The following is a 13,675-nucleotide window of genomic DNA, read 5'->3' as shown; positions in this document are numbered from 1 at the left end:
AATGATGGTCACCATGAAACTATCATCGATTGTCGTAATAACCCATCTGGTTCACTAATGCTCTTTATGGAAGGAAATCTGCATCCTTAGCTGGCCTGGCTGACATGTGACTCCAGCCCTGCAGCAGTGCAGTTGACTCTTAACTGCTCCATGAAATGGGCTAGCAAGCCACAGAGTTCAAGGGGAATTAGTGATGGGCAGAAAATGCTGGCCTTGCCAGCGATGCCCACATCCCTTAAAAGAATAAAGAATCACTTTTTGGCAAAATAATGGGCTAGTTGAGGTATTAAAAATCTTAAATATTACTTTTGTTTTTCTGCTCATTAAGATTTAAATTACTTTAATTATGAAGTATAAAAATGCTTACAATGAATCAGAACGCATTATTTTACAGTAGAAATTCAAAAAATTTTTGTGTCTTCAATGGGTGGAATTTTCCCTTCCGGGACTAAGTCCTGTGGCGGGCTGGGACAGAGAGTGTTTCCTGCTGCTGAGGCCACCAGGAATTTGCGCTAACCCTGTGTCATTAATTATGTGGTCAGGGGTTTCCCAACGTTATTCGCAGCAGGGCGGGCTGAATGGCATGTGCCCCGCTGTCATATCCCAGCCATATTTAAAAGTGCCTAGACAGCAATTTACCCACCGCTGAAGAAGGAGATGGCCAGAAGAGGAACCTCAGCTCCAGCACCCAAGTTCAGCAATACCTTCCTGGGTGTCCTGCTCAACAAAGTGGAGGCCAGGAAGGACATCCTCCATCCATCGGATGGGAGGAGGAGGCCGAGCAGGGAGATGAACCCTGCATGGGAGCAAGTCTCCAGGGCTGTCAGTGCCCAGGGTCCCCAACAGAGGACTGCCCTTCAATGCTGCAAAAGGATGAATGACCTTATCTGCTCCGCCAGCGTAAGTGACCCCTTGGCTGTTCACACTCACCTCAATGAATGGTATAGGGGACATGAGGCTCAGTGGCAATATGATAAGGTCATGCCTCATAGTCCCACTGCAAGCCATCTACTCTACAGGTGGACAGGCCATTGTAGGTTCCTCACCCTTTCACACAGAGAGCTCACATGCTGTTTGGGACGGGAGGGGGGAAGGGACTCATGCGTTGAGGGCACCATCAAGCACCACTAATGACATGCTTCCCTGAGCCTTATCCTTATATCTGCATGGGCTCACCACTTTGAGGGTGCTAGCCCAGAACCCTTCAGGACAACCTGCAGTGCATCAATCACATGGCACACAATCCAGTGGGTTATTTGTATATCTGGAAGCTTTGGAAAAGTACATAAACCCAATTGCTCTCAACCCCATCTTCTCTCGTTGCACAGGAGAAGTTAAGCCTTAATCATAGAGAGAAGCAGAAAATGGGAGGTGGTCGGCCACACTTGAAAGAACTGACTGACTTGGAGGTGTGGGTAGCTCAGCTTGCAGGGGTGGAATGGGACACACCTATCGGAGATGGAGGTATTGGCTTGTGGCCTCCATTCAGTAAGGGTCCATGCATGTCATAGAAACCTCAGGGTCAAGGGTGCCTTCATGGAGGCAGCTCATGCAGTCACTCACTCTCTCATCTCTCACTTACAGATGCCACCAGGAAGAGGGCAAGGCTCAAGAGTCAGAAAGCCTGGTCTTGCATGCACACAAGCTCGGAGAGGAGTGAGGACATTGCTGATGAAGAAAATGCACCTGTAGAGGCATCACAGCAGATACTTGCACCCTCCACCAGCCCAGAGACACACACCTCAGTGGGTATTAGTTCTAGTTTAGGAAGGGTCTCACATTCTGGTGGTCACTGCATAGACGTGTGTCGCAGTAGGAAGAGGCAGGATCAGCTAAGCTCACCGGCACTTGGAGAAGTGCTGGGGAAGAGGCATCTGCGAGGCTCGAGGCCAATGACGTCCTCTGGAATCTGCCTTCCAAGACGATGCTGTAGAGGCAGCAAGAGACGGGGAAGATTAGGCAGAGATGTCGAAGGCCCTCAACAGAGTGGCATGTGAGGCGGAGGAGACCTCCACTTGCTGGCTGATGAAGTTGTGCCAGCGTGTTTACACATAAAGGTCTCTATGGGGCGGATGGTGGACTCCATGGTGAACCTGGCCCTGCATGTTCTGCCGAAGATGCATGCAGACCTGCATTGCAACACTGGAGCAATGGGTGAGCTTCTGGAGTGGCTATGTGAGAGGGGGATGGGGCACTTCGACCTTCCTCCAGGTTCCCTTTCCCCTCCAGGAGTCAGGCAGGGGCCTTCGGGGACCCAAAGGGAGGGGGAGCGGCTGTTGGACACCCCTGAGAGCTCTGCTCAGGAATCTTTAAGGATGTCTGGCCCTTCCGAATCCCCTTTGCCTGTGACCCCTTCAGCTTCTGTAACCATAGACGGAGCAGTTGCCCACAGCAGGACAGCCAAAATAAGCCAGGGGCCCTCCAGGCCCCAAGTCTCCAGAGGATGGACGTCAAGGTCATCCAATGTCAGAGGGCCAATGGTTCAGCAGGCTGCCTCCACCCCTGCTGCGGATGTTGGGGGAGAACCTAGAAGACATGCTAGGGAAAGAAATATTAAGAAGTTCTGAATTCACAAGTGGTTGCTCGGATATTGTTACACATATCACACTTTTGTAAAGATAGTTCATTTGCACTTTAATCATATCTGATGTGATTTATTTGCGATAGTCCTTAAGCCTGTGCACCCCCCTGCTCCCGCGATCATCCTCCACAAGACACCCATGTACCCTGGGATCATGCATGTGGAGGGTGGCAAAGGTATTTGCCAGGGCCCTTGTGAGCCATATGCAAGAAGTCTTCTGAACACACTGACCCTTTGCCCCTCACAGGCTCATCTATTCCAAAGCCTCAGCATTGTGAGTACTACATGCTGGGATTCCCTTTCAGTTGTCCAGTAGAGATAACCTGCTGCTCCACCCACCCCCACTGACCCAACTCCCAGGCAGCATCTCCAGATCTCCATCACGAAGCTCTTTATACTTGTGAGCAGCCATGATTTTAGTAGTGCAGTCTAACCCCTTTTCCCGTCCCACTGTCACCAACACCCTCCCCTCCATAGCCATTGACCCCCCACCAGAATCATTTTCGACTGCCCCACAGTGACCCTTCAACCCTCCCCATTACGTTCTGTCCCGCCTAGATGAATGTTGAAGTACCCTACCTTCCTGAAAATCTCACACCCGTAATGATTGATATGCCCCCTGCCTTGTCCTTCCAATCCCCTGAATTCCTCAGGGTAGTGTCCTAGGCCTAACCATCTTCGGCTGCTTCATCAATGACCTTCCTTCTATCAATAAGTCAGAAGTGGGGATGTTCGCTGATGATTGCACAATGTTCAGCACCAGGATGGCAACCTGTAACTAGTGAAGTGCCACTGGGATCAGTACTTGGGCTTCAATTATTTACAATACATATCAATGACTTGGATGAGGGAAATGAATGCACTATCGCCAAGTCTGCGGATGACACAAAAATAGGTGGGAATTCAAGTTGTGAGGATGACACAAAGAGTTTACAGAGGGATATAGACAGGTTAAGTGAGTGGGCAAAAACTTGGCAAATGGAATATGATGTGAGAAAATGTGAGGTTAAGCACTTTGGCAGGAAGAATAGACGAGCTGAATGTTATTTAAATGGAGAAAGACTGCAGAAAGCTGCAACACAGAGGGATTTGGGAGTCCTTGTGCATGAATCCCAAAAAGCTAACATACAAGTTCAACAGGTAATAGGGAAGAGAAATGGAATGTTGGTCTTTATTTCAAAAGGAATGGAGTATAAAAATTAGGAAGTCTTGCTAAAACTATATAAGGCACTAGTTAGACCACACCTAGAAAACCGTGAACAATTTTGGTCCCCTTATCTAAGGAAAGATATACTGGCATTGGAGGCAGTCCAGAGAAGGTTCACTAGGTTGATCCTGGGGATGGAGAAATTTTCTTATGAGGAGATGTTGAGTAGGTTGGGCCTGTACTCATTGGAGTTCAGAAGAATGAGAGTTGACCTTATTGAAACATATAAGATTCTTAGGGGGCTTGACAGGGTAGCTGCTGAGAGGTTGTTTCCCTTTGTGGGAGAATATAGGACCAGAGGGCATAATCTCAGAGTAAGGGGCCGTCCACTTAAAACAGAGATGAGAAGGAATTTCTTCTCAGAGGGTAGTTAATCTGTGGAATTCTTTACCACAGAGGGCTATAGAAGCTGGGTCATTAAATATATTCGAGGCTGAGATAGACAGATTTTTAATCAGTAAGGGAATCAAGGGTTATGGGGAAAAGGCAGGAAAATGGAGTTGAGGATTATCAGATCAGCCATGATCTCATTGAATAGTGGAGCAGACTCGATGGGCTGAATGGCCTACTTCTGCTCCTGAGTCTTATAGTCTTATTAAAATATCCCCTTAGCAGTCTAAAAGTTAAGGCTCAATATCTGGGACCCAACTGTGGTTTTTCTTAATTCATTCGTGAGTGTGGGCATCGCTGGCTAGGCCAGCATTTATTGCCCTTGTTCAGAGGGCATTTAAGAGTCAACCACATTGTTGTGGGTCTGGAGTTACAATTAGGCCAGACCAGGTAAGGACAGCAGATTTTCTTCCTTAAAGGACATTCGTGAACCAGGTGGGTGTTTTTGGTTATCTACACTATGCTATTATACCCCATGATTTACGGTTATTGGTATCTGCAAAGTGGGCCTGACACAGAAGTAAATTTGCACATATTATGTATGGATTATTAATTCCTGCTATACCTCATTCAAACTTGTGACTTATATGATCCTTTCTAGTTTTATAAAAGCTTCAACTTCAGATAAATTGACAGCCATTTTCCTCAACTAGGTTTGCTTTTCTGCCGAACAGCTAATGGAGATCTTTGCAAATGGTAGTGATTCTGCTATTTCAAAAGAACACTTCAACCAGATGAGCCCTGCAATTATTCAACAGCTACTTAGTGGAGCTTGTCAACACAGTGAACGGGAATATGCACAATCCGTTGTCCTGCCAACTAACACTGAGAGTAAGTCATAATAAATAATATTGCTTTATAATTGGCATCTCTACAATGGGAGAATTAACACACACACATAACTTATTATGTGCCCTGTAGGATTGACCAGGCACTAAGTTTGAGCATTCTTTGCAATTAAGTTCTCTGCCAGTCTTTCACAGATTAATTTGAAATATTTTTCCACACACCTCTCATTGAAATAAGCAGCACTTCTGAGCGATCTGGGAGTACAGGGCCCCTTCCCTTAGAATGAATTTCTAGTATTTTCCCAGTAAGGGGCAAACTATGACCAATGATAATTGCAAACTAAAACTTCAAAGCATACAATCATACCATCAGCGCATTAAAATTATTGATGGCTGAACCCTGTTACAAGTTACAGTCAGCTTGCCAGAACATATTACTCAGAGCCAACATACAGGCCCACTTTATAATACTTCAGTACATCTGCTAAAATAGAGTTGTCAGCAATTGTGTACAAGTAGGAATACATTTTCCTGGACATTTCAGCAATAGACATTTCACTGAAAGAAAATTGTCTACAGCAAATTAGAATCAAGCTCACTAATGCCCTGGAACAACAGTGATGAAAACAAATATAATGTTTGAAGTAAAGTTGTACAAAACAGTCAACTATTTTATAAAATGTTAGAATTCCAACCTGTGTCCTTATCGGAGTAGAAATTATAAGAAGAATTGACTATCTTTCAGCCACCCCAAATCATGAGAAATAATCCATCTCTGAACTCCTCTGAAGCCCTGGACTAATGCTTATGTAAAAATGTTAGGCACACGATCCTAAACGGTTATTTTATGAATAGCACACGGGACTAAAGTATACATAAAACACATTAAAATCGAATCCTAGCCTCCTTTTTGAAGGAATGCACTTTTCTTGTGTAAAATACGAAAATTGGTGTAAGCACTCATTTATAACCATTTACAACACAACAAATATTCACAAACCAGAAAGCGAACATTTCAGAACAAAGATAAAGCCTCAGAAAACATGACCTTATTAAAAATCAATCCAGAACAGATAGTATTAGAAAAAGTAACAATGAAGCAGTTGGATTGTTGCAAAAACCCAGTTGGTTCACTATTGTTCTTTGGAGAAGGAAACATGCCCTCTTGGTTTATATGTGACTCCAGTCCCACACCAATGTGGTTCACTCTCAACTATTCTGTAAAGTAACCTCACACACTACTTAGCCGTATTGGAACATTCAGCAGTTCAAGGTCCACCATCACTATCTTCCCAGGGTAGCTTGGTATGGGCAATAGCTGTCCTCCTAGTTAGGGACACTGACACTCCAAGAAAATTTTTTCAAAATTAGTAAAAGAGTCCAGTTTTTTCCTACTGTCCAGGAAAGAAAATACAAAATTGAAAAAGAAAACTGTAATTAAAACAGAAAATGTTGATGGTACAATGCAGATTCCTCAACAACCCGAAAGGGAAAAGACGAGTTACTGTTTCATGCATAGACCCTTTATGCCGACGAAATATCTCCAACCATGTTGTCAAGCAGTCCGTTATCTTCGTAGATGCTGAGGGTTCTGCTGTGTGCTTCCAGTATTTTCTGCTAACATTGCTACAACACTGCACATATACTCAGTACAGATTGAAATTGATTTTAGATATAATGGTTTTAAAATTCAATCTGGCTATGTTTTAAGATTTGTTCTTGAGATGTGATGAGTGCTGATACAGCCACGTTTATTGTCTCTTGTCTCAGAGGGTATTAAGACTCAGCGAGTTGTGAGACTAGAGAGATCAGACTGGGTGAACATTAATAAGCCATTTGAATTTTTACAACAATTCAGCCATTTAATTTTTTATTTAGTTGCAACGCACAAATTTGTACATCAATTCAGTTCTACAGCTTGCTGTAATGGGATTTTAATTCATGACCTCCACATTGCTTGTCCATTATAATAACCATCCAACCACCCCTCCCCCCCACTCCACAGAACCTGGCAATGGTCCAATCAGCTCCCAGAATAAAGGGAGGAAGAGGCTGATCTGGATACAGATGCAAAAAAAACAAAAATAGTTTTCAATTCTTCAAGGGTCAATTCCGCTTGCCCACTTGAACCCCACTGATGGGGTCCACATTGACCCTTGTGGGGGCTGCTACACTTCACTTAACTGGGTGTACAGCCATCACTTCAGCATCAGGTGTCCTCCATATCTGTGACTGAGAAACCCTGCCTACAAAGGCCCTGTCTCTGACTCTGCCCATCTGAGAAATAAGCAAATTCCCAGAAATTCTGCAAATTCTGCCAGAGTTACACAGCAGAGCAGGGCACCACCACCCACACCCCCTCCCCCACATCCCCACCCCCCACAACTACCCCAAGTAATTATTTCAGTCTCATAATTGTTACTGAAACCTAAACTTAAAAAATTGTGCCTGTGAAGATTAATCTAGAATTGGGAATTATATTATTTGCAAGACTATACATGACCCCTATGTACTCCTTAAATGATACCATTCAAGTCATTGACCACAGAGCCTAATGGGATTCTGCAGCAATAAAAATAAATTATTCATATTTAAGCATGAAGAGTAACTATCAGGGGATCATTGCATTCTAACTGCATGAAATACGGCTTGTCATCTGGCATCCACATAAAAATACTTTGACCTGTTTACACTGAGGCTACCGATAGCACAAAGTGTCAAGGAATATTAGGTAGAAACTGAAATGTTCTTAGTCCATATAGTTAGTGCCCCTATCATGTGGTCCCACTACTCACCGAGCCATCAATGGCCACTTCTAACAGTTAATTATTTCTCATAAAATAGTCTATCTTAAACTTCAGCTTCATTTTATTTATACAGTATTTGCTGTGGAATCTAATATTGTTCACTTTTGAAAGGATTCCTCTCTTGTTTTCCATAATTAGGGTTGATCATTTGGTTAAAATATTCTTTATCATGCTTTTTTCATGTGGATATTTGCATTTTCAAAATATCTTTATGCACATTCAGGAATGCTAATTGTGGCCTTTTTTCTCTAGAGTATGGATATAGCACAGTGGCTGTTTTGATAATTACCGTGAGCTCCATGTGTGGTATCACCCTACTTATCTTCAGCTCATGCAAACAGACATATCAGCTTATCCTGCAGCTGTTTGTAGGTATTGCCGTTGGAACAATGTCAGGTGATGCACTGATGCATCTTTTGCCACAGGTAAGTTACTGCACGAAAGTTGGCAAGGCACCCTGGGGTACGGGAGGCAGCAAAACTTATAAAACTACTAACATCAAGGATGAGAGGGCACAGATTTAAAATAATTGGTAAAATAAGCAAGAATGATACGATAAAAATATTTCATGCAGGGAGTGATTAAAGTCTGGAATGCACTGCCTGAGTGTGTGGTGGAGGCAGGTTCAACTGAAGCATTCAAAAGGAAAACAAAAACAGAATTACCTGGAAAAACTCAGCAGGTCTGGCAGCATCGGCGGAGAAGAAAAGAGTTGACGTTTCGAGTCCTCATGACCCTTCGACAGAACTGGAGGAAATTTGACAGTTATCTGAAAAGGAAGAGTTTTCAGGTTTACAGGGAGCAGGCGGGAGAATGGCACCAGATGAACTAGTTGTTCGGAGAGCTGGTACAGACATGACTAGCTGGATGGCCTCCTTTTGTGTTGTAACAATTTTGTGATTCTTTGATCAAGATCAAAGTTTTTAGAAAAGGAAGCAACACAGTGGCTGACTGGCCACAATGTTGGAAAATATTTCTACTTTAGTGGAAATATAGGACAGCTTTCCTGAGAATGCACAACTGGCACATGACAATCCCTGGTGACCAGACGTACTTGGAAAATTGGTCCTTATAATTCTGTGTTCAATTTACCTCATGAAAAACACTCTGAATGGAAAACAAAAGTTATAGGTTTCTGGAAATGATGATATTTTGGTTATGGTAAGGTTTTTGTTTCTGTTTACAGAAACATAACTTAGAACAAAACATGACTTTGCATAACTTTGCATGTTTCTCCTGAGTCAACAGGTTGTTGGCTCAAGCTCAACTATGAACTTGAACAAGCTTCACTTGCTACATTTACACTTACTACATGTCAGTGCAATATTAAAGGAGCATCACATTGTTAAAAAGGCTGTATTTTGGGAGAGATTCTGGGCTGAATTGGTCCTACAGCAGTGAACCCATATTTGCTATCATTGGGATCAGCGGATGATTTTTGAGGAGGCAGACAATTATGTGGGCACTTCCAGGAGCCCACATAATTAAGGACAGAGGGCAGCCTCCTGAGGCTAGAGGGCCAATAGAAGGCCCTTCAACGCTGATGCATGTAAGTAGATGGAGAGAGCGTTTCAAGATGGAAGGGCCTTCTGAAGATTTTTAAAATTTTTTTTAAAAACAAAAATGGCTAAAGCTGTCAAACCATTACTATGGAGGGGAAACCACAGCTGTGGCCATTTTGCAGTCACAGCTAAGGTGTAGGGAGTAGGGATTAAAACTGATAAATAGAGTGCTGGCTTCCCAGCCTGCCACTAGAATGCTGCCTCTATTTATCAACTAAGATTCAACCTCAGTTGGAGACCCAATTGCTTACCACAGCAGTGTACACTGGCCTTGGGCACATAAAGGGGCTTGATTTGCTAGATGCTGCTTTCAGACATTCCCATCTTCAACAGGACTCTTCAAAAATGGCACAGCGGTGGGACTATGGCACGCCGGATTATGACGGGAAAATGTGGCCAATCCACCTCTAGTCTCACCTCTGCATCCATTTAAATCAAGGCCTTCTATACTTATTCAATTGGCATTATTTGAAGAAAAGCAGGGAGCTCTCCTGGAGTTTTTAACCACATCCCTCCCAGAACCAAACCAGGAAAACAGCACAGATTAAGTTCTCATTAGCTCTTTGTGGGTCCTTGTTCTGTGTAATTGGATTTATACAATAAAGAATAAACATTAAACATTATTTACATGCACATTGAGCTGTCCTGAGGTGATGATAATGTAAATGTAAGTTCTAATTATCTGTCTTCAAATGATTTTAACTTGCTGCTTTCGATAATGAGATTTTATAGTTCACAGCCATTTGCAGTGGCAAAAAATCTTCATCTCAGAGGGGCAGAAAGCTACCAGGAGCAGGCCCAACCCACAGAGGTAAAGGTCATAAAGGCTCACCAACAATACTGAGTGAAATATAACACAGCCAGATCAGTCCATCTTTCTGACTTATACATGGAGACTGACAGTGAAGTCCAGAGTTTCACAGAGTCAGAAAGGCATCGGAGCCATTTAAAAATGGTGGGTGGAACCTGATTCCTGGATTCCTGACTACGTTCACGATACCCCCAATTTTCACCAGCACGGGATTAAGGGTGCGAGCTTGCTACCTGCACCCTGCACTCCCAGTCTGGCTGGCTCCATTGCAAGGAAGGAGGGGGTGCTGGGGGTGAGGTGGGGAGTGGGGAGGGACCCCCCCGGAGGGACACCCCCCCTAATTTCATGGAGCTTCTCCATAGCTCTTGGCTTACAGACCGTCAGAGGTGTCATGAACCATAGCCTGAATTCGGGAAGCTTTTGAAAGGTAAGTTCAAAAGGTCTTACCCATTCCCCCCCATCCCCATGCACCATGCATGCCAATTCAATGCCAACTCATGACCCTCAGCAAGTCCTCGTTGTCCATCATTCTGTCTGTGCCAGCTCATGCCCCTTCCATGCACACTCACCCAGTAGACACTATCTAAATAACCAATGAGCCATATAATAACAATGGCAAATGATCTTTGAGAACAAACTGTTGCTCCTACAGCCCTACAATGCTATAAAAGTGTCACTCAGACAGACCACTAAAGTATCAATAACAGAGGCTTCAAACAATTTTCATCTCTTAATCTTGCTCAAGTAAATATTGAGACATTGACAAAAGTGAGCTCAGGAAGAAAAACATATTATAATCACTTAAAGATGCCAATCAAGCAAGTCTTCTCTGCATGATTGGCTGTGAGCCCAGATCAATTAAAACATTAGATCACCAGACAGTTCTGTTTTGACAATGCAAGTGAATTGTTGACTTTGCTTGATACACATCTTTAAGCGGTTATAATATTGATTTGACACTTTTGTAAGGTTTGAAGATTTGGCATGGAAGGTGTAAGAGGCCATGGGGGTTGGGCGGCAGAGGTGAAGGGGGTGTGAGGGATGAGGACTAGAGGGCCTAAAATCTTCTCAGAACAGCTAGGAGGCAGTCTCAGAGAACCGAGGCAGACGTTTTAAGCAGCCTGCCCTCGCGGGCCCTGGCACTTTTGCTACTGGGGCCAGTGGGCCCGACTCCATCCTGCACCTACCACACTGCCCCAGAGCACAGATTGTTTTTATCTGGGCACTTTGTGTGTAGGCAGCTCCAGTGAGTCAAGTTACCCACCACAGTAGCCAAAATCCGGTCCTGAGTGGTAGCAGTGAATACATATAGCAGTGCAAGTACAGCAGTGCAGAGATCCCCTAGCTGACAGCTGCCTGAATTTTAATGTCGGTCAGCTGCCTCAGATCATCCAGCAAGCATCAGTTTCATTTACATAAGTTGCAAGGCCCGACTCTGGGTGTGCCTCATACCTAACTATTCCAGTACAAGGATTAATGCCAGAAACTAAATCTTCATATTAATTTTAGGCCCATATTTGGATTAATGTGGCAATAGCAAATAATGTGGAGGACAGTTGACTAAAAATGATTCTCTGGTGTGGTTGACATGAGACATAAAAGTGATGAAGTACCGGATACAATTAATTAAGTGTGCATTTTTTTTCATTCCTCTCGTATTAAGGTTCTTGGTCTCCATGAGCATGAGCAAAAAGATACCAGCCATTTTTCTGAAGACAAAGGGTATATTTGGAAAATGCTTACAGTACTTGGAGGAATATATGCATTTTTCCTAATTGAGAAACTATTCACACTCATATTGGCATTAAGAGGCCAGGTAAGTCAAAAAAATAATGTTCACTGAAAAATGTACATCATGCCTCAAAAGCAATGCTCATTCAACATTCACCCTTAGTCAAAGTATTCCTGTGATTGATGATTATTATCAATTAGTAGACAATGTGCATTTTTATTGTGCTACTGTCTCTGACAATTTTGGCAGAAAATACGTCTGGGACAGGCTTTTCCAACCAGGGTAGAGACATCAACGTTGGGAAAGTTCCAGATGCGGGGGCAGGGGGAGACGGAGGTTCGGTGGGGGGTGCAGGTAGAAGTTGCAGCCGGTGACTTTTGCAGAGGTAGGCGGTTAAGTGGCTGGAGGGCAGTTAGGGTGGCCAATTAGCAGCCAAAGGAGAGAGAAGGTAGGTGGGACTGCCTTTTGCAGGAAAAAGTGAAAGCACCAGGGATTGAGAAAGAGAGGCAGAGGCTTGGAACCCGGGACAGGGCAACCCCTCAATCCTCCGACATTGACCTCAAGGTCCTTCTGGATGCCGTGAGGGAGACAAGGAAGGATTTCTTTCCGAAAGGTAGGAAGAGGAGGACAACCAGCCAAACAGATCTGGGATGGACTAAGGTGGAGAAACCATCATAGCTGAAGTGTGATCAGAGGAACTGGGTCCAGTGCTGTAAAAGATTCAATTAACTTCTTCATCCTGACAAGTTGAATGCAATGCCAGACCCTCAGGGTAGGCCTCTCTGTGTTTAACCTCACACAGACACTGTAGCTGAGGAACCTGAGGTTACATGCTGCTCCTGAACATGGGAGGAGTGTGTGCCCAGGGCACTGGCTGACCCCTCAGCAAGGCTCAGAGCCATGGTGATGCTGAGGACTTACTGATACATGCAGCTTCCTATATGTCAATGAGCCACTGGCCAGCGGTGCCTTATATATCTCTCTCTCTCTCTCTCTCTCCTTGGTCCTGCAGGTGAAAAGGGCACACAATGCCAGAGAGAGGGCTCATACCGGAGGAGTGCTCATCTCCACACTGTCACTGCTGTGAAGAAGGGAGCTGTGGAGATCACCAGGATGGCCCTGTAGAAGCAAGTCTTAGAAGAAGAGTTAAATATTCCTGGAGGAGAGGGTGAAAAGATATTGTAATCTGTCAATGAAGGGGTTGGAGTGTCCTCCTCCCTGTCTGACAGCATGTCAAAGATTCAATTGCATTGGGAAGCCTCAGCATTGCAGAAGCTGCTGTTGTCAGAGACTTGTTCTAATGCTCCCGCTGTCTCCCACAGGTTCTGACAGGGAGGAGCAATGCCAGAGAGCACTGGGGCACTCGCAGGAACCTGAGACAACAGAACCAGCACTGTCCTATCAGACAAGTGCACCCTCCACTTTCACAGATGGACTCAGTGGTGAGCCCTTGCACATAATTACATGGAGGGACACTGAGTGAAGAGCATATCATGAGTGAACAGGAGGAGGTGAGAGAGGCCAAGGCAGTTGTGGGAAGTCCCCCTCAGAGGATGGAGGACGGACAAAGGCATGCTCAGCCGGACATAGATTCAGGCTTTCAGGTGCCACAAGAAGGGATGTTGTAATTAGACCAGCAACAGCAGATGGTGGAGTTTCCAGAGGCAATGCAGCGTCATGGCCTGAAAAGAGAGAAGTCCTTCCAGCTCATGTGTGCCACCATGGCACAGAGCTTTGAATGCATGAGTTCCTCCACTGAGAGAGTGGCCAACCTCAGGGATAGCCATATACAGCGGC

General features: G+C 44.5%; 1 protein-coding gene across 1 annotated transcript in view; it reads left to right on the top strand.

Moving 5' to 3' along the window:
• The window catches only part of LOC121276002 (zinc transporter ZIP12-like), a 95,890-nt gene that overhangs the window by 27,118 nt on the left and 55,097 nt on the right, over positions 1–13,675 (top strand). Inside the window, exons 6-10 of the mRNA XM_041183946.1 lie at positions 4,832–5,009; positions 8,026–8,198; positions 11,810–11,962; positions 12,128–12,263; positions 13,201–13,320. Coding sequence (XP_041039880.1) covers positions 4,832–5,009; positions 8,026–8,198; positions 11,810–11,962; positions 12,128–12,263; positions 13,201–13,320 — 760 coding nt within the window. The remainder of the gene's footprint in view (positions 1–4,831; positions 5,010–8,025; positions 8,199–11,809; positions 11,963–12,127; positions 12,264–13,200; positions 13,321–13,675) is intronic.

This window comes from Carcharodon carcharias, chromosome 3 (assembly GCF_017639515.1).
Source record: "Carcharodon carcharias isolate sCarCar2 chromosome 3, sCarCar2.pri, whole genome shotgun sequence".
Taxonomy (NCBI): domain Eukaryota; kingdom Metazoa; phylum Chordata; class Chondrichthyes; order Lamniformes; family Lamnidae; genus Carcharodon; species Carcharodon carcharias.
The sequence above is the reverse complement of the archived record's forward strand: the minus strand, read 5'-3'. Positions and strand labels throughout refer to the sequence as shown.